We start from the raw sequence: 18,600 nt of genomic DNA, 5'->3' as shown, positions 1-18,600 counted from the left end.
TAGTCACAAGTTGATCCATAAATTTTAAATCGTGTCTATGGTATCTTTTGACAGGTACATTTTTGACATTCCGCTAAACGTCAATAAACAAAAGTACCACCTTATTAATACATAAACCATTACAGAGTTCAATGAGTGCACGTGTACTAAGAACTGAAATAGTAAAGACTATTCCCTGCACGTGAAACATAATTAGATTAGTCGTCATTTTGTTTGGCTCCTTATTAATTTTCCAATTTCTTTGTTCGAACATAGTAGTAGCGTTCGAAAAACAATTGAAGCATGAACTACCAAAAGCTTTTTTCCCGGTTTTATTCAGCCACGGATTTAACAAATTCAGAGTTAATGCAAAAATATAACAATGTGACGACTAATATTAGTGGTTTTGTGAATGTTTCGAGCGAAGATAGGACTCCGAATAGGTCGCAAATGAAAGATGAAAATCAGTTGGATGAATTTGAATTTCCTCCCACTAGTCTTCCGGAAGAGGATGAAGTATTATTTGTGAGCACTACCAGTGAAAGCAATATGAGTCCGGCTTGGGAACCTCTTGGATTAGAGCTTAGCTCATCGACTGTGGAGCAGCTTACCGCTGAAGAGGTACTTATTAGGTTGTGCAATTTAGGAATCCAGAATACTGAGATCCCACTAAATTTGTTGATCCTACAGACTGGGATTAAAAATGTTAGAATCCCCAGGGTTGCAGGATTAACTTTTATGTGATTTTCATGTGATATAATATATTATTGTGAACTAAATAAGTATTACATATAGACACTGCCTAGTTCTTAATAAATCAGTATAAAATTAACAGAAATTGTTATTCTACTTCTAATGTAAGTTGTCTTTACAAAAACCGATAAAAACACAATTGAATGAATATTTGCAGTACTAAAATGAAATTTTTGCGTTACAAGCGTAAATGATTTTAACGTTTGTCTCTTTTTTGCACTGTATGGTATTTTTATTGAATGATAATTCCTTAATTTTAATAAATACCTATTACTTAGTATGAATCAAAATATGTATATGAAAAAGTTCAGAAGCTTATGAATTTTCACGCGACAATTGGACCATGCAATATCTGCGCCTACGCAGTAGAATGATAGTAGTGAAGCTGCCGATAAAAAAACTTCACCTCACAGAGACTTATTTTGTTGTTAACCGATTTTCTCGACCAGTCTAAATAGTACCATAAAATGACAATATCGTGTCTCGCTTACTCTTGAAGAATGAGATTGGTGAGTCAGTCGAACACTTTTACGTGTAAACAGTTATTATCGTGATAGTTTAAAATACACACTATTGGTGCAAGTAACGTGCACAGGTGCTATAATGCTTATCTGCAAGGGATCTTTTTCTGAAAATAATCGCAAAATTGCTATCGAAAGAAAGTACTGAAGTATCAGTCAAAAAATATCAATACTTGTTTGACAGCCCTAACAGTACCTAGTTAACGTGTCAGGTAGTTATCAAAAAAATTTATCCATATGATGGAACTGAAAAAATATTCAGTGTTTTGTATTTATGTTTTTATCACAAACCTTTGAAATAAAATATAATATTATTAAGTATGTAATCTTAGTTCTTAGGTACTGTTTTTCTAAAATTTCAGATTATTATAAAGCTGATTTCATTATTTCGTTAATAATCAAACAACATCATATAATTATTATTTGAAGTACAGAATTAATTAATAAGTATGTCTCTGTCTCTCTACTTGAAAGTACATTACTCTCTCAGTAATCCGCCATCCCAAAAACCAGACAAGTGTCCAATTAGTGATAGCGGCGGATTATAGTGCATATATACAAAATATGGTAAAAATTAAATTTTTTTTGAGAAATTTGTACTAGAAAATTACGGTTTTATTTATAATTAAAATCAAGTATTTACTAAATTATACATATTTATAAACCAAGTTTATTTTCTAAATATAGTAAATCACTTGACACAACCAGTTCTTCAGTGAGGCAGATATTCTTGAATGGCTTAGGATTCCTGGCTTTCCCTATGGCCAACAGCTTCAGTTTGTGTGTCCCGGTTGCATTGGAGCACAGCATAATTGTGATGCGGTCCTTTGGCACTTTCCTCCCTGGTACATTACTTTCTTCGCGATGAACGTATGTTTTAAGAAGAAGTTTCCAAAATTTACCCCGTCTCATCTGCGTTGTAACTTCTACGCGGCGGACTACTGAATTTGACAATCGAATACCGGCGAATTATAGAGCTTGATTTTGTGCTTTCAACTAGTAAAAATAACGACGAATTATTAGTAGTTGTCGGATAATCGAGCGGCGGATTACTGAGAGTGTACTGTAGATTGTGCTTTTACATATATATATTTTTTATCCAGGTCCGATGGTTCTACAAACCTCTAGATGACAAAGTATGGAGTGAGTTCAATGGCTACGACTCGCTCCTCATAGAGAATAAATACAGAGAGACATACTCGGCGGATTGTCAATTAAATCCAGAGTCCGATACGGGCGAATCTGATGCGGTCACATTGCACAAAGTGTCATTCAATAATGATCAAAATGCCTTCATGAGCGAAGACACGGTTGTGCCATTACCTGTCGACACTGCCAAAGACGATCTTTGTATATCCCCCATTAAGAAAAGCAGAAAGGATGATGATTCAGATATAAAAATGTATGTTAAAATGTTATTGTTAAACATATCGTGTACCTAATTAAACTATTTTTTCAATTCAATGAACAATACCTAAGGTTTAAGAATGTAGCACCCGTTACTGAACATAATTATCTACATAATTCGGAACCGCTCAGAAAGATATCTAAGTAATAAAAGAATATTTGTGCTGAGCAAAACTTGAACCTGCATCCATCGGATTCTTGTCAGTGTAATTATTTTCAAATTTTCATGTATTAAAAATTTCTTTTATTTTGTTAACTTTCAATTCATGGTGGAACTGCATTGTATTATTGTTCTAATTTAATAAAACGCAATTTTTTTTTGTAGTACTTATTCCACTTTTAATCAATAGATTAGGACCGGTTTCGTCAAAGTGGAATAAGTACTACAAAAAAAAATGCGTTTTATTAAATTAGAACAATAATGTATTAAAAATGTTATCTGCAGTTCTGTTAATATTGGTGACTTCCTTTTATGATCTTATAACGAGGTATTAGGCAATAGGTACTAATCTTGATTCCTAGACAGTCAGGATCTCTCAAAATTTTAGTTTTAACGAACATACATGCACTTGATAATAATAATTATTGTTAATTAAACTATTTTTTATTCTATGAATAATACATAAAATAGAGTAGCATTCGTTATTGAACATACATAATTTAGAACACCTTAAGTTGTGATTATATTATGTTACACGACACGTGACGTCACAGAAAGCTGCCGCTACGGGAAAAAAGTGTGTGATGTCATTTTTCTTGGTGCTTAAAATGTTAAAATGTATCATCCATCGGATTCTGGCCAATGTGCTGTACAAACTAATCAAAGTGTGCGGTTAAAAATTACTAACACCGCAGATACATAATTCAGAAAATTTCGGCATGATCTAATCTAAATCTATTTTCTTCGATATTTTTAAACCCAAAATAGCAAAAATATTTGAAATGCTGTTTTAGTTGTGATAGTAATTTTTAAATACCTACACAATTATATTTTTTTCATATTTATTCTTTTTTTGTTATCATATTTTTTTTTTTTTTTTCAATTTGTGTGTGAGTCAGGGTATGGACCTAACAGGTTGAGCAAGTGACTGACATCAATTTCTCGTAAAAAACAAAAATCCTTTAACACAAACCTCCACTCTGTGGAGGCCCATATGATCCTATTAGGATCGGACATGGTCGGAAAAAATATTGTATTTATAATAGTTATCTTAATTTCTGTATTTTACTTAATATATTATAGGCAATAAGATTAATACTATTTATTAGAAATGTCAATATATAATTTGTAAAAACTAACTTAACACATCTTTGAAATTTATAACACACAAAGTATGGTGATAAAACCATTTTCACTCATTTCCAGACATGTCAATGGTTTTACAACAGAACAAGTAGCTTCCGTTGACAAGCAGCAATCGTGTAGTGCGCCCTTCAAAGATGGCAGCAGCAAAAGTGACTCGCCGAATTCTTCAAATGCTGAGAGTTTTGACGAGGATGCGTCGCTGGACGCCGATAGAATCGTCGTACGAGGAGGTGACTATAACTAATGTTGGGTTTTTTAATCAAGGATTTTGATGCTTAAACTCTAACTGTAATAAAGCACACAAGAAAAAAATTATAATTTATTGGTTTGTCTTATTTTATTTGGTGACAGAAACACAGTATTCAAATGACAAAATCAGTTACCTATTTTTATAAATTATTTTTTTCGGTAGACTAGCTTGAATATTGTATGACTAAAAAGTAACTATGCCTTAATCCTTAATGCACTAACCCTTTGTAGGAATGTACGAGGTAGATTTAAAGAAGATGAGCTGTGAATCGATTTATTGGCCAGGAGAGAAATGTGTCATCACTAGGTTTGTGGATTTGTACATATATTTTTATTCATACACTTACAATACTAATTACTAAACTCGGTTGGCTTCCACATGTTCTATTTTATCAATTAGCATGTTAAATCTGCAGACCTATCAAAAAACTTACGGGTGATGAGATTTGTATTAATGTGATTATTAATTATTACGTCAGTGCTAGATCCTGACAATTCGTGAGTGGAGAACTACAAGTGTTTGTTTTTTGTGAAACAAAAGTAACAATGAGGCAGCTTAGAATACTACTTCATTGTTGGGTTCATTTTGTCAAGGATGAACACTTAGAACGTTGTAGTATTAGGGTTGCGAATTATAATATCGTCGGTGTTTTGTAAAAAGGGCGAATTAACCAAAATGCTACTTTACAGGAGGAGGATTTTTAACTTTTGACGTTTATTTGTTTTTTACCTGTAGATGATTATAAAGATCTAACAAGTTTATAATAAAGCTTAGAAAGAATACTGTCATTATAATAGGTATTATTATATAATATTTTAAAAGGCCTAATATGTCACATTTGCTTTTTATTTTGTAATTTTAATTAATTTAATTTTAGTCGATTATCGTTTTTAAGTACTTTCCTGTGGAGATAAAAATTCGCCGTTTTTACACAACAAAGCTAGGGGGGTACATATTGTATTTTCATTAAAATCTCGATTTCGTCAAAATGGTTGATTCGCCCTTTTTACAAAACACCGACGATATTATGTGTCTCTTATGTCGCAAAGTGAATATTGCCGGTGTGACCTATTAGCTCTTCAAACCACTGCACCTCGAATTATAGTTGTTTGTAGTTAGGGTTCGCAATAATGATTTTCAGTTTTATATGAATTTTGAGAAAAAAATACAATGCTATTATCATCAATAAAATAATTGTTCGTAAAATGACATGTAAATGACGAATAATGAAAAAAATATAAATGTTCATACATTTATTATGTCCATATACATGACCATTTGTGTCATTTTGGTTTATTAAAATTTTATAACAAAAAATCAATTAGTAGTCCGAAAAAATTAAAAAAATATTCTGAAGAGAAAATTTATAATTGGCAACTCAGTGCTCATAATAATAATATTATTAGGTATTGAATTATCAATCGAGAACTGGTGACAGAATATACAACAATTTGTTTAGGTAAAATTTCACTTTATTTTGTCTAATAATTGTCCCAGGATTTAAAAATACTGATGTTTGAAAATTTTGGTAGATATTGCGATTCCAAATATTAATTTAGTATTTTTGCCTACTGGCCAATTTCTAGGTGACATCTTAATCTACGGAAAGCTTGGATTGATATGGGTATACTAGTAAGTTTGGAAATATATTATAATATATTGTTGTTCATAATAATATGTTTCAGGGGTCTTTATTTTTACGATGGCAGTTGGCAACCGTTGGAAGGGCGACACGGTGAAGTTTTAGAAGTGGAGCACCTTCGATTATTTGGCCAGAAAGCCACCGAGGGTGTGGAGAAGCAAGCCGTGCCACCAGGTTAACAATTTAATTCTCCCTTTTGTTTTTTACCTGATTTGAAATTTGTTTTATTATGTCGTGTTATGCCTACAATGAAGAAAGTTAATTCCAATATGGCAATGATTGTATGTCAGCACTACATGAAAATTATATTGCACCACACCTTATGTTAACCTAAACGATAACTATGTAGGTTTGTAAAATTCAGTCGGAAAATCATTGAGCAGCTGTGCCACATACCAATTGTCACGACCTCGGACTTCGGGTCTTATACTTGGAGTACCTTTTAGGGGTGTAGAGTGGCCTGAACACGCCCTTTGCCTCGTAGTCAAATAAACTGCACCGAGCCGCACCCTTGACCACCCAGAGGGACGTTTCTTTCCAGAAATAAGTCCCACGACCCGTGTCTTTGAGACTGAGGACACGGTTCATGGAAGACCAGGTGTGAATAAGTAAGAAAGTATGCGAGACGACGAATGCAATTGGGCTTCGCCACTTAAACAGTATAAAAAGTGACCAACTGTCGCTAACAATAATGTATGAAACATGTCAGTAGAATGTATAGAAAAAAAACCGCCAATAAATTGTAATACCATGTATAAAGAATGAATGGGAAAAATAACTTGTATTGTGACTGAGAGGGAGGAATGTTAGATAGTGCAAGGAGAAGAAAAAGAGTTGTTAGAAAATAATTAAATAATGTTGAATATCTGCTGGCAACAATGCCATAATTTTGACCGTTGGAGATATTGCAACGTCGCCTTGAAAAAAAACCGTTGAAAGCGGAAGACAAGATGGCGGCAGTGTTCGGAAAACAGCCAAACAAGAAACGCACAAATCTTGTCCTCCGTAAAACAAATTATAAAAAAACGTAACAATTATATAACATCCACTTAAATATACCCTGACGTTTATAAAACAAATTCCGGTGTATTACTTTGTCCACCCCAAATCCTAAAAACCATACTAAAGATAAAAGTGACAGTTTACTAATTACTAACCAAAAATTATGATACCCACCTTCAAAAACAACTGAAACTGAGCTAGACCTGAAGTGTGGTGGTTTATCACTACCTAGTAGCATTATAGTAACTTTTTATGTTGATAGCTGGTTTTAAAAACCAAGGTAAACATTTTCTCTAGTGTTAACATATTTTTTTTGATATATCTGAATTAATAGATGTTTTCCACAATCTGAAGGTGTGGCAGTCCACTCTGAGCATTTCCAGCAGTTCCACGTGGAATGGATGTCAAGTTGTGAAGTATATCTTTATTGGGGAGGAGCCCCAAGGCAGCTGGTCAGAAGTGTCACACAAAAACTTGGATTCTATCAATGTAAGTACAAGATTTACATGAATATTTTGTCTTCTTTCTTTTTTCTAAAATAAAAGAATATTTGTTATTACCTAACCATTTAAAAGAATGCCAATTGAATATTATATTACTTTTTGTTTTGATTCTCCAGCAACTGGCTACAGACTACGTCGAGGATACAGGACGAGGGCATCTGTATCAGAGAGACCTCCCGATATTACACATGTGGTGTTTGTCATACATGGCATCGGACAGAAGATGGACGCTGGAAGAATTATCAGGAATACCAATGCGTGAGTTGAAAAATTAACCAACCCAATTCTTACAATGGCCATTTAGTGTGTTCTACTAATAGTAACGTTTATGTGATATTTGAGTTCAGTGATAACTAGCAAATGTGTAAATACCTTATCATCATCGTCAGTCTGGATCAATGTCTCTCCAAGCTGATCCCATTCTTCTCGGTTCTGTGCATTGCATTGCCATATATTTCTGTAAAACTTCATTATCTCATCGATTCAGTGGGCTCTAGGTCTACCTTTCGGATGACCGCTGGATAACTAGATTTGTCCACAATTATTTCTTCTTCGGACTATGTATGTGTCTTGCTTATTTCAGATAACCTACAAAACTGACAGGTGTCATATTTTAAACAAAAATTAAATTAACAGTGTTTGGCACCAATGGTGTGTAAGTTAAACTACTCCGATAATAACTGTTTACACGTAATAGTGCTGACTGTCTCGCCAACCTCGTTCTACGCATTTTTGTCATTGTCTCGAGCTATTTAATAGGTTGTGAAAATTAGTAAACATCAAAAATGCTCTGTATTTTATCCGGCAGGTTCGCCACTATCGTTCTACTTTGCATGCGTATACGTCATACATGTTCCAACTATCGCAAGAAAATTCAGAAGCTTCTGAACTCTTTTAATTCATGCATGCAATCTTGCAACTTGCACGATAATACGTGTTTACATGTTTATGGCCGCGATAATATATTATATTGTCAGCAGTAAATCCATGCACGTGTAAACGGGGTATAACGTCATTTACTTTAGTTTTAAGTAACTACCCATTATATAATATGCAAATATGAAAGACCAGCAGAACATATTTTATTCGTTTTATTATTTTATCAAGATTGTTGACATGTACTTTCATAAACACACTATTTTTCCATCAATAAATGAAAATTTACACAATTTACCTAGTATAATTATCACTGTGCATTCATTTACAATTTAAACACTGATAAAGTAACCATAAAATTGTTTTAAGTTTATATTTACTATTATTTTATAAATATGCAATTTATATTACACAGTTTTCATACTTTTACCAGTGTATGTCAATTAAAAAATATTTGATTAACTACCGAGCAATAGAAATTTTTAAAAATGGCAATAAAAACAATTGTGATTATGGAATGCCACATTGCCTAACTCACTACTTTCGCAGCTGCCATATTGTGTTGATCCATGTCGAGTGCTTAAAGTCAGACAACGTTATCTACAAGTGTTTTTTTTTTTTTTTTGAGATAACGTTATTTTACATTTACGGCTACATGATAGTCAAACAACGTTATGTCAATTTTTTTCTAATTTCTTATTAAATCGTCAGCAAAGTTTAACGCTAACTACATAAGTTACCCTTGTTTTCATATTTTTTTAAAACTATCCCTATAAATTTTAACATCATCATAAGCAAGATAAATGTACAATACACAATAAATTATAAAATATTAACAATAGGTTTTAAATAAACATTTCCCTCGTTGAGTTACAAGAATCTAAAATAACGTTTTTTGGCTCTCCTGTAAAGTTGCACTTTTGTAGATAGTGTTGTTTGACACTAAGCCCTCGATGTATGCTTGGCATATTTGAATTTAAGGTTACTCAATATTCTATACATCTCAGCCTTAGGTCTATACATACCGACCTTAGGCACAATACAGTCAGTTTTGAAAATATTATTATAGCAGCCAAGAGAACGCAAGCCGCTATAAATACACTTGTATGTTAATATTGTATTCATGGTTAGTATAAATTTTATAAACCAATCCTCTTTGTTAACTAGGTTAAGAGCTTCATGTGATTGGTTGAGAGTTCAATACAACATCAGCGGGCGGGCGGAGTTATTTCCAGCGCGATGGCGTGCGGGCGAGAGAGGTGCTGCAGCCGCTATCTTAGCCGCCGCTGCGCCACCTGGAGCGCCCGCCTTACGCAGAGCCATCAACGATGCAGCCATGGACGTCATGTATTATACTAGCCAGCTCTATGGCAGACAGGTTAGTGCCTAAACATAGTATTTTTATATTATTTCTTGGTCCATGTTTGCTCCTTAGAGCATATGGAAACCTGCGCCTCCACGAATCTCTATTACTCCTATTCTTGCTTCTACCAAAGTCATACAATTATTCCATAGTTCTGTCGTATACACTCTGTGGATAGTATTTAATGCCATTCTAAGACACCGGGTATTAGATCGGCTTAAAGAAAACACTGCACACTCAGTATTCGCTGCAAACATCAGTTCTCAAATACATATATATTGTTATTTGACCCTTCATAAGGTGCCATGATAGGCGGTTACCGTAAAGCAGTTCTGTGGATGATTAATAAGATTATATTATATAATTCCGTATTGCTCTTGAAATTATGCAAACTTATTTTGGTGTTTGCGTCCCAAAATGAGTTCAAAAATAAAATTTATTACAAAAAAAGCTAAGCTAGCTTAGGGCTTTTATTCCAAGAAGCCACCAGTGTACCGATAAATATGGTAGTATTTTTGTTATAGGGTAAAAACTTTACCAATTATCTTAGGTGTCTTCTTTTTTATTGATCAGCGTCTTTAATAAACGTGCACTATCTTGTAATCCTACATATTGTTATTATAAGCGTTCACGAATTTAAAAAGAATATAATTATGTGCAACATTTGTTTTGTCATCAGGTACAAGAGGACCTCCGCAAAGAATTAAATCGCCTGCACACCATGTTTATGGCTCGCAACCCGACTTATACGGGCGGGTTCAGCGCAGTCGCTCATTCTCTTGGCTGTGTTATTCTCTATGACATTATTACCAATTATCATATTGGCTGTGACAAATGTGCTGATTCTGTAAGTATTACTTTATTCACCGTATAAATCAAAGTTTAGATGACATACAAGTAAAATCGCGAGATAGAAGTTTTCACACAACCACATATCTATATACTCGGACCCCTTTAGTCCTCACCTCCTCCGTCGACATTATGGTGCACTAAATTTGAAATGGAAACTTTCTTACATAATAATCAATATTTTGATGACCCAATTTAATACTTTCCGCAATTCTGCTGTTCTTTTGCATAAATATGATCTATTGACCACAATGATCACAATTGACATTGACAATTCTATGCAAACGTCTGGTGGCCACACTATATTACACTTTTGTTGTGATTACAAAAATTTAGGCTATTTACTAAAAAAATGGATCAATTTATTTATAGACAAGTCCATTTAATAAAAAATATTTGAAAATTTTAGTACATCTATTTATTTAAAAATAATGCAAATGGGAATTCCTCAATACATCTGTCAACTGGCTTCGATATTTGTTTTTTATGAAGTGCATTAAACAGAATGATCTTTCACAGTATACAGTAGTAGGAAAAACCTACAAACAATATTAATAAAGCAATTGCTGCCAATTCTTTGAATTGACTTGATTCTTGGTCAACGTATAACTTCGACCTAAGTTTTTCAACCGTGGTATTATTAAAATGGTTTTTAAGTACTTGGTCATGACTCATTTCCAATAACGCATGTTTAACGTTAGCTCAGTGAATTAAATTAAATACTGTAAATGATGTTAATCTCATTTGTAGTAATTTCATTATTTTATAAATAAATTTTTGAAATATTGTTCTGTAAAGCGCTGGTGGCCGCAGCAAAATCCTCTGGTGGCCGCATGACTGATCTAGATGCTATATTTCAAATAGACCTAAAAAACTATTTAAAATAAATATGTTTTGTAATTTTACGGTATCAAAACAGTGGAATATATCACAAGTTTCATCCGCTCAACTACACTCTTGTAAAATGAGTTTTTTTGTAAATGCACAAGATTGTGTAAAGGCCGTTAATTTACCTGATTGTCTAAATTGGTTTCTTTCACTGCTAGGCTTCACTCTATTATAAGCCATTGTCTCAAAGGATCATAAATCTAATACATCTGTCCTAACTTTCTGTTTCCAGTCGTCAGGCAGCGGTCGTCAAGCGTTGACATTCCAACTGGGCCAGTTGTTTTGTCTCGGCTCTCCGCTTAGCGTCTTCTTGGCGATGCGTCACCCGGAGCCCTCCTTGCATCGAGTTCTGCCGCCTGACTTCCACCCCAAGCTCTATAACATCTTTCACCTTTCCGATCCAGTTGCCTACCGGTATGTTATGAGAATCATCTAACATTAATGAGATAATATATTATGACATTTGGGTTGTCATTGCAAAAAATCCTCTTTTGAAAAAATATTCATTGTATGTGTTTCGAATTTGACTTGGAAATAAAAATGTAGTAATGAAAAAGTTTAAATAATTACTATCATGAAACTGTAGCCATCAGCCATAAATATGAATAGAGCATTAAAAATACAGTTATGATATTTTGCTTTATAAAGTATGTAACAAATGTTATTATGTTTAAAAATAACATAAAAGGAATCAGGACAATATTAATTAACTAGTTCCAGTCTTTATAAATAGATTTACCATCTATGTTTAATTGCTTATATGATATTTCCTAAGAATCATTTGTAATAATTTCGTAAGAATTAAGTTCCCATGAATCAATCGATTTTTTTGTTTTGTTTTGTTAATAGTGGCACTGCTGTAAATACAAAATACATTATGTATAATATACACTTCTAAATCCACTGTAGATTTTTTAAATCTTGATTGATTGAGAGAAGATGATGACTACATTTAAACAATTTTGTTTTATTCAGAATGGAGCCACTGATTTCCCAGTGGCACGCATCGCGTCCTCCCGTTGGGATTCAGCCATACCACGCAGCGCCACCCGCCAGTCCAACGTCACAAGCTTCACCGGCTAAAGGTAACAGCTTTTCATTTAATTTAACACTTCTGACATAGAATATCCGATATTTGATGCTTTGCATAGGTACTTACTGTGTACTAACTTGTAAATTTTGTCAAAAGTTAGTACACAGCACAGCAGTAAAATCACTGATCATGTGGAAATAATCTTCTCGAAATATTCTATCTTACTCTTTTTGCATAGAGTAATATAATTAAGATGTATTGAAGTACTAAGGATTTAATGAGTACAAATGACATATAATAAAAAAACGAGTTAGGACCAGTTTTCACATGACCACATAATATCTATTGTAACCTAAGGACTTCAGATTATCTTCCAAAGAGTTACAGAGAGTCTAGCGGGAGTGTATGTTTATGGGACAGGTATATTTAAGAACTAAATTTACCACATGGTCAGATGGTTTTTATTCAAACACAAGACTTTAGTCTATGTATTGAACACTACGGATATAATCTTAAACACAGGTGCATGAAACATCACATTGGATAATTAATTGTCAACAATGTAAGTAAATTGGCACTTGGAAATATAACACTAATGGAGATGGGCGGTAACACATTAGACTTGTATGTGTTTCTATGCAAATTATATCTGTTGCAGAGTCATTACATAAATTGTATATCTTTTTTATTAAAGGTCCTTGGCGCATATGGTCTTATGTGAAGCATCCATGGCAGCGTTCCGAAACAGGCTCGCCGATCGCCGTCAATAACTCTCAACAAAACAACAGCGTAGATCTTAATGACGGTCCCTCAACGAGCAAAGCGACTACCGCAAAGGCTTCCAGTTACACTGAAAGTGATATTTACAAGAGAGACGTGCTGGACAATAACTTAGCGGCAAGTTATCAAAACGATGTGAACTCAGATAATGTAGAATTTATGATACCGTCGTTAGATTATAAGAAAGTTTTGAAAGATATAGCTTCCAATGAGAAGAAAGAAGAATCTAAAGCTTTAAAGAATGAAGAAAGAAGAACATCGAAAGCGGATATATATAAAGATGAACCCGCAGCTACAGATGATGACCATAAAAATGGTGATAATAATAAAGATCCCGAAGATAACTTGCCGTACAGGATAGATTATACGGTTCGAGATACCGGTATCACGAACAATTATCTGTCAGCGATTACTTCGCATACCAGCTACTGGCACAATTATGATATCGCCTATTTCATTTTGACGCATCTCAATTCGGATAAAGTCAAACCGGACAATAGCAACGTCGATAATCAGAAATTGAACAGGTCTTCAAGTTTACATAATAATTCCTGACTAGGACACGATCTTAACTCTAGGAAGCAGTCCGTTTCTGATGAGAATTTAATCAGAGAAAACCGGATTTAATGTACTCAAGTGAGGATAGCAATCTGGAAAACCATCAATAATAGTCTAGTCATATAGAGAAAATAAGCCCTTACCTGAACATAATTACCATAAAAGCAGACTTTACATATGTGTTATAGGGTATAGTAATATGTATACATAGTGCTATTTTTCGATAACACGAAATAAATCAAATTTAAGACACAGGAACAATTTTTGTCATATTTACATCGGTTGCTAAGTTTTAGTGCATGCAACAAAGGGATGGATGAGTGTTGTCTTTACTGAATACTAACACTATGATATTACGTAAAGTTTTCCTTTTAGGGAAATTATTTCCAGGTAAAAAAAACCCTAATGTTTATTTGTATTGATAACTATAAAATATAATATCCATGCAGTCATATCATAGGACACCTAAGTTATTCCATTTTAGTCATATAATTATTAATACAAAGAGAAAAAAACATGGTCGATTATTTTTATTAAATTTTACAGTCGTCAATACAAATTGGCTATTTATTCTCTTTCAAATATATCTTCAATTCATGGTGATATTATAGTTCCAGAGGGGTAAATAACGTTCCACATATAGAAGAAGAATGATTTTTCTTCACATTATTATGATTGTTGATAAAAATTTGTATAATGTTTACCAAATTACTTGTGATTTTTTTGAATTTAAGATTTTCGGAAGAATATGTGAGGCTGTGATCTTACTTTTAATGTACGAACTGTATAATTTAATATAATAGTGTTTAGCACGGTTTATTTAAATTAGAAATAGTAATTTGGACACACTTCTGACATGCGTTGGTTACCTATAAGGGAATCTCTTTTCCATAAATTTTATAAAACTTATGTTTGCAGTCAAACTTGTCGGTTCATTGGTTATATAATATTATTGAATATGAAAATGGCTGCATTCAAAATTAGCACAATCTGGCAATCTGTGACTACCAATCTAAAGATGATTTACATATACTCCAAAATAAAACGATACTCCAAAGTAAGTGTACGGCCTCGTTTGAGTTGCGGACGCTGCTCACGCTCCGCCGAACGCTGTCCACTCAGGCCGTACACTTAGGATAGAATATTTTGGGGAGATGTCACATTATATAATTCTATATCAAATGGCTGCAATTTCAAAAAAAAAACCTCATTAAAATACAGGAAAGCCATTATAATTCGTCCTTGAAACTGGGAGCTTATCTTAGTTTCTTTTGAATAAAGATTGAAAAAAGTTTTCATGAATCAAAGAATTTCAATCATGTTATATTTTTATTCGATTTTTTAAATAATTGAGAATAATTTTGAATAGAAATTGAATCCATTCAGTATGAAAGTTAAACAAGATAAAAAAAAAACAAATTATAACTAAATTCAAGCTATGTTTGAATTTTGAGGTTTTTTACTGTATTCAAAATAGTAATGTATATTTCTCATTGTAATTCAACATTCACGTTTCGATAATTATTAGATAGTTGAAACTCAATTCTACTTATTAACAATTGTCAGTTTTGATTCAAAATTGATTAACGAACAAAATATTCCAGTGGCTCAAATGATCTTCTTTAGATAATAGTCATACTTTTCTCTTTACTTAATAATATTTATAACCTCTTTCTATTATAGGCATAAAAATATTGCCTTGACTCTAATTACTTAACAAGTTAAGAATCTCTCTTTAATAAATACTTATTCCTTATTATTTTTTTAGATCTTAGTATAAATAGAATAAAGTAGGTATCTAGGGTTAATGAATTTCCATTGTTATATATTATTACCTGTTTTGTGTGATGGAATGTTTGATGTATATATAGGCGAGTTTATCATATTCTTGGTAAACTACAGATGCCGTGTGATAAAGTTTTTAAAATTGTAGGAAGTAAGTATCTATTATTTTTTTTTATTTCAGTACGTTCTTGAACCAAATTTAGTCAGCTAGTTTAACATCAACAATAACTATTATTATGTACACTAAATACAATTTATATACTTAGTAAATCAAAATCAGTTTTAAAAAATCCAAAACAATGAAATAATATCAATATTACAAATTAGTACAAAACAATACATAGGTATATTGTGGGGTTGCTGCCAAAAGTTGTTAAGTCAATAATTGAGGTATTAAGTTAACAACGGATTATGTGTCTATATGTAAATATGTATGTTAGAAAAAAAATTACAAAGTTATCCTATGTACGAGACATGAACATAAAGCACAAAAAAATCAGCAATATGCCTAATTTTAGAGGCCATGTCAATCTTCAAATTGAAATTACACCATAACATGATTTCGAGACATACCAACTTTTGGCAGTAACCCAGTAACCCCACGAATTATTATGTAATAGGATATTTTTAAATGTAAACATATTTCATTTTTTACCATTAAATATAAGTAATTAATAACACATCAGAAACATACCTATTAAAAAACTGAGCGTGACGAACGCACATAACAAAAGCAAAACTATTTGTTTTACTTTCCATTTTTATTATCTTCGACATTGTCGTTGCCACTTCATTGTAACTGTGCACGAAATTCTTCTTGTCGTCGTCAAAATCAAAGTGATCCACCTCGTCCTCTTGGTGTAGCAATTGGTAGCGCACTTGGCTGTCAACTGAAAGGTTGGCGGCTTGAGGCTGACTGTGCGCGTTTTTTGATTTTCGAATCAACTAAGATGGCTTATTATACATCAGTTGGGTTCACCCTACCTTCAAATTTGTTGCACCATACTTTAAAAAGTATCACTTCAAAAATATTTGCGCCAAATGAGAGGTAACCAACATAACAACTGGATTCCGGCCGCAAAGTACAGTGCCCATTCGGTGTTTTTAACGGGTTTGTTTCTGATGTTTTATGAACGATTATATTGTATTCGTGGCATTACTGCCTAAAGTTGGTAAGTCTCGAAATCATGTTATGGAGTAAATGCAATTTGAAAGTTTGACATGCCCTATAAAATCAGGTATAATGCTAATTTCTTTGTACTTTATGCGCATGTTCCATATATCGGATGAGTTAGAATTTTTCTAGCATACATAAGATTTATATATAGACACATAATCCATTGTAAACTCTAAATTCCTAAATTATCGATTTACCAACTTTTGGCAGCAACCCCATGATTTATTTAAGAATGTTATATTCATCAATGTTGTCTATTATTTACTTGAATAAATAAATAGTTTTCTTACGATTGTAATGAAACTTTACCTTTCATGGATATGCTAGTCCAGTAGTAAATGAACCATATTATGTATGTATTTATTGTCGCATTAGTGGTGAACTGATCAAATCTAAATATTATGAAAATTTCAGAGATTAAAAAATAATTACGCAATAACTACTGTAGATAATAATATCTTTCAACTAAGAAATATCAAAACATCATTTAGACGTCTTCACTATTGTAAAATATTTAATCGAACAAAAGATTTTTTAATATGTGTGGAATAATAGGTCACTTCACCATCAATGCAATGTTATTTTTTAGTATGTTGTCCATAATGCAATGACAATAAAGGGCTCACTTCACCGCTTAGCGAGTAGCTATTAGCCAGCCACGTATACATTACCTGCTTATCTAAAAACATTCAATACCCTAATCCTATTGCACTTTCTAGTTTGCTAATGTTTGCCCATAGATGATTAGTATCTAATTAGAATTGGACTTAGTTCATGGACATAAATTAAATTACACATGCCTGTAGCGTAACTATAGAATCCCATGTATAATATAATACTATGAGCTTTGAAGTAATAACAGTGACAATATTATACTAAATTTACCAGTTCTGGTGTAGACGCTCTGAAGTGAGACCTTAATGATTTGCTCTGGTGTGCAAAGAGCGTTTGAATTGTTATGTATTTAATTTTTAAGCTGAATCGGTAAGAAATATGTGCCTGGAATATTGTTATCGTTATTTAAATGCTATACACCCTTCAATTTTTACTTCCTCGGGCCCGCCTCACATGGACCATATCCTGCCTTCGATACGTGCTGCAATTTACATACCACACTTCGTAGTAGGTGTAAACTATGACATCAGCATACAGAATTCTGACTAACTGGAATTCCTAATAAAATTATGGCTTGTATTATCTGAAAAATGTAGATTATGTAATGTCAATTGTATTACTTATATATGCGCTATTTAATGTGACGCATTTTTAATGTCTTCGTTCGGGTATTGCTGTTTTATGTTGTAAAGCTCGTAAATCAAAAACAACTTTCCTGGTATTTCCGAGATTTGCAGATTTTCCATTGTATGACATGTATTAGGAGGTTTTTTGGATTGATTTTTGCAATAATAATTAATCATATTATGGGTACAAGAATTTTACACAGAGGCAAGATACTAGAGTCCGTCTTTTATAAGCTGGCGTGCCGGTTTCCCCCCGCTTCAGCATTCATCTCGTTCCCTCCCATTGGAAACTTGCAACAGTTGAACGCGATAGCACAATGCTTTCCGTGTGCCGTGTACGCCAGTTTATAGAATACAGACTAGTGTATATCATATCATATCGGTATCTTTGGCAGTGTTTAACAATATTATACCTGTGAGTGAGACATTTTAATCTGCACAATTTTTCCCCATATTTCTAAAATGTTTCATGAATTGGCAGTAAGTATTATAAAATAAATTTACCAATAAAACCCATTTGTCTTTGGATAACATAAAATAATGGATAATTTTATCATTAGATTTGAGGAAAGGAAAATTATTGCGGTGACGAAAATGTTTTAATGCCTTATGTTTAAAATGTCAAAATTTAAAGACAATAATAATGTATGTACATAATTATGTATTTATCAATATGTGCGTATACCT

The 18,600-nt window shown here is 32.8% G+C and overlaps 1 protein-coding gene across 1 annotated transcript; it reads left to right on the top strand.

Annotated features, from left to right (window-relative positions):
- Positions 1-26: 26 nt before the first annotated feature.
- LOC147065238 (phospholipase DDHD1-like) lies at positions 27-15,106 on the top strand. Its single transcript, XM_085956361.1, has 12 exons — positions 27-600; positions 2,357-2,655; positions 4,027-4,196; positions 4,447-4,522; positions 5,902-6,032; positions 7,215-7,349; positions 7,480-7,621; positions 9,407-9,617; positions 10,282-10,449; positions 11,572-11,753; positions 12,315-12,424; positions 13,067-15,106. Exons 1-12 carry the CDS (start codon positions 283-285, stop codon positions 13,705-13,707), a joined length of 2,583 nt encoding a protein of 860 aa, XP_085812487.1. The 5' UTR covers positions 27-282; the 3' UTR covers positions 13,708-15,106.
- The last annotated feature ends 3,494 nt before the right edge of the window (positions 15,107-18,600 follow it).

Source organism: Rhyacophila brunnea, unplaced genomic scaffold, assembly GCF_057557595.1.
Source record: "Rhyacophila brunnea isolate RB1 unplaced genomic scaffold, BYU_Rbru_1.0 scaffold_6, whole genome shotgun sequence".
Classification (NCBI taxonomy): Eukaryota; Metazoa; Arthropoda; class Insecta; order Trichoptera; family Rhyacophilidae; genus Rhyacophila; species Rhyacophila brunnea.
This window is presented reverse-complemented; position numbering and strand designations above follow the sequence as displayed.

Bases quoted from the DNA above. Each gene is read 5' to 3' on its own strand.
- LOC147065238 (XM_085956361.1), top strand. From the start codon at position 283: ATGAACTACCAAAAGCTTTTTTCCCGGTTTTATTCAGCCACGGATTTA. The intron at 2,656-4,026 runs GTATGTTAAAAT...ACTCATTTCCAG, and splicing joins GATGATTCAGATATAAAAAT to ACATGTCAATGGTTTTACAA. The intron at 4,523-5,901 runs GTTTGTGGATTT...AATATGTTTCAG, and splicing joins GAGAAATGTGTCATCACTAG to GGGTCTTTATTTTTACGATG.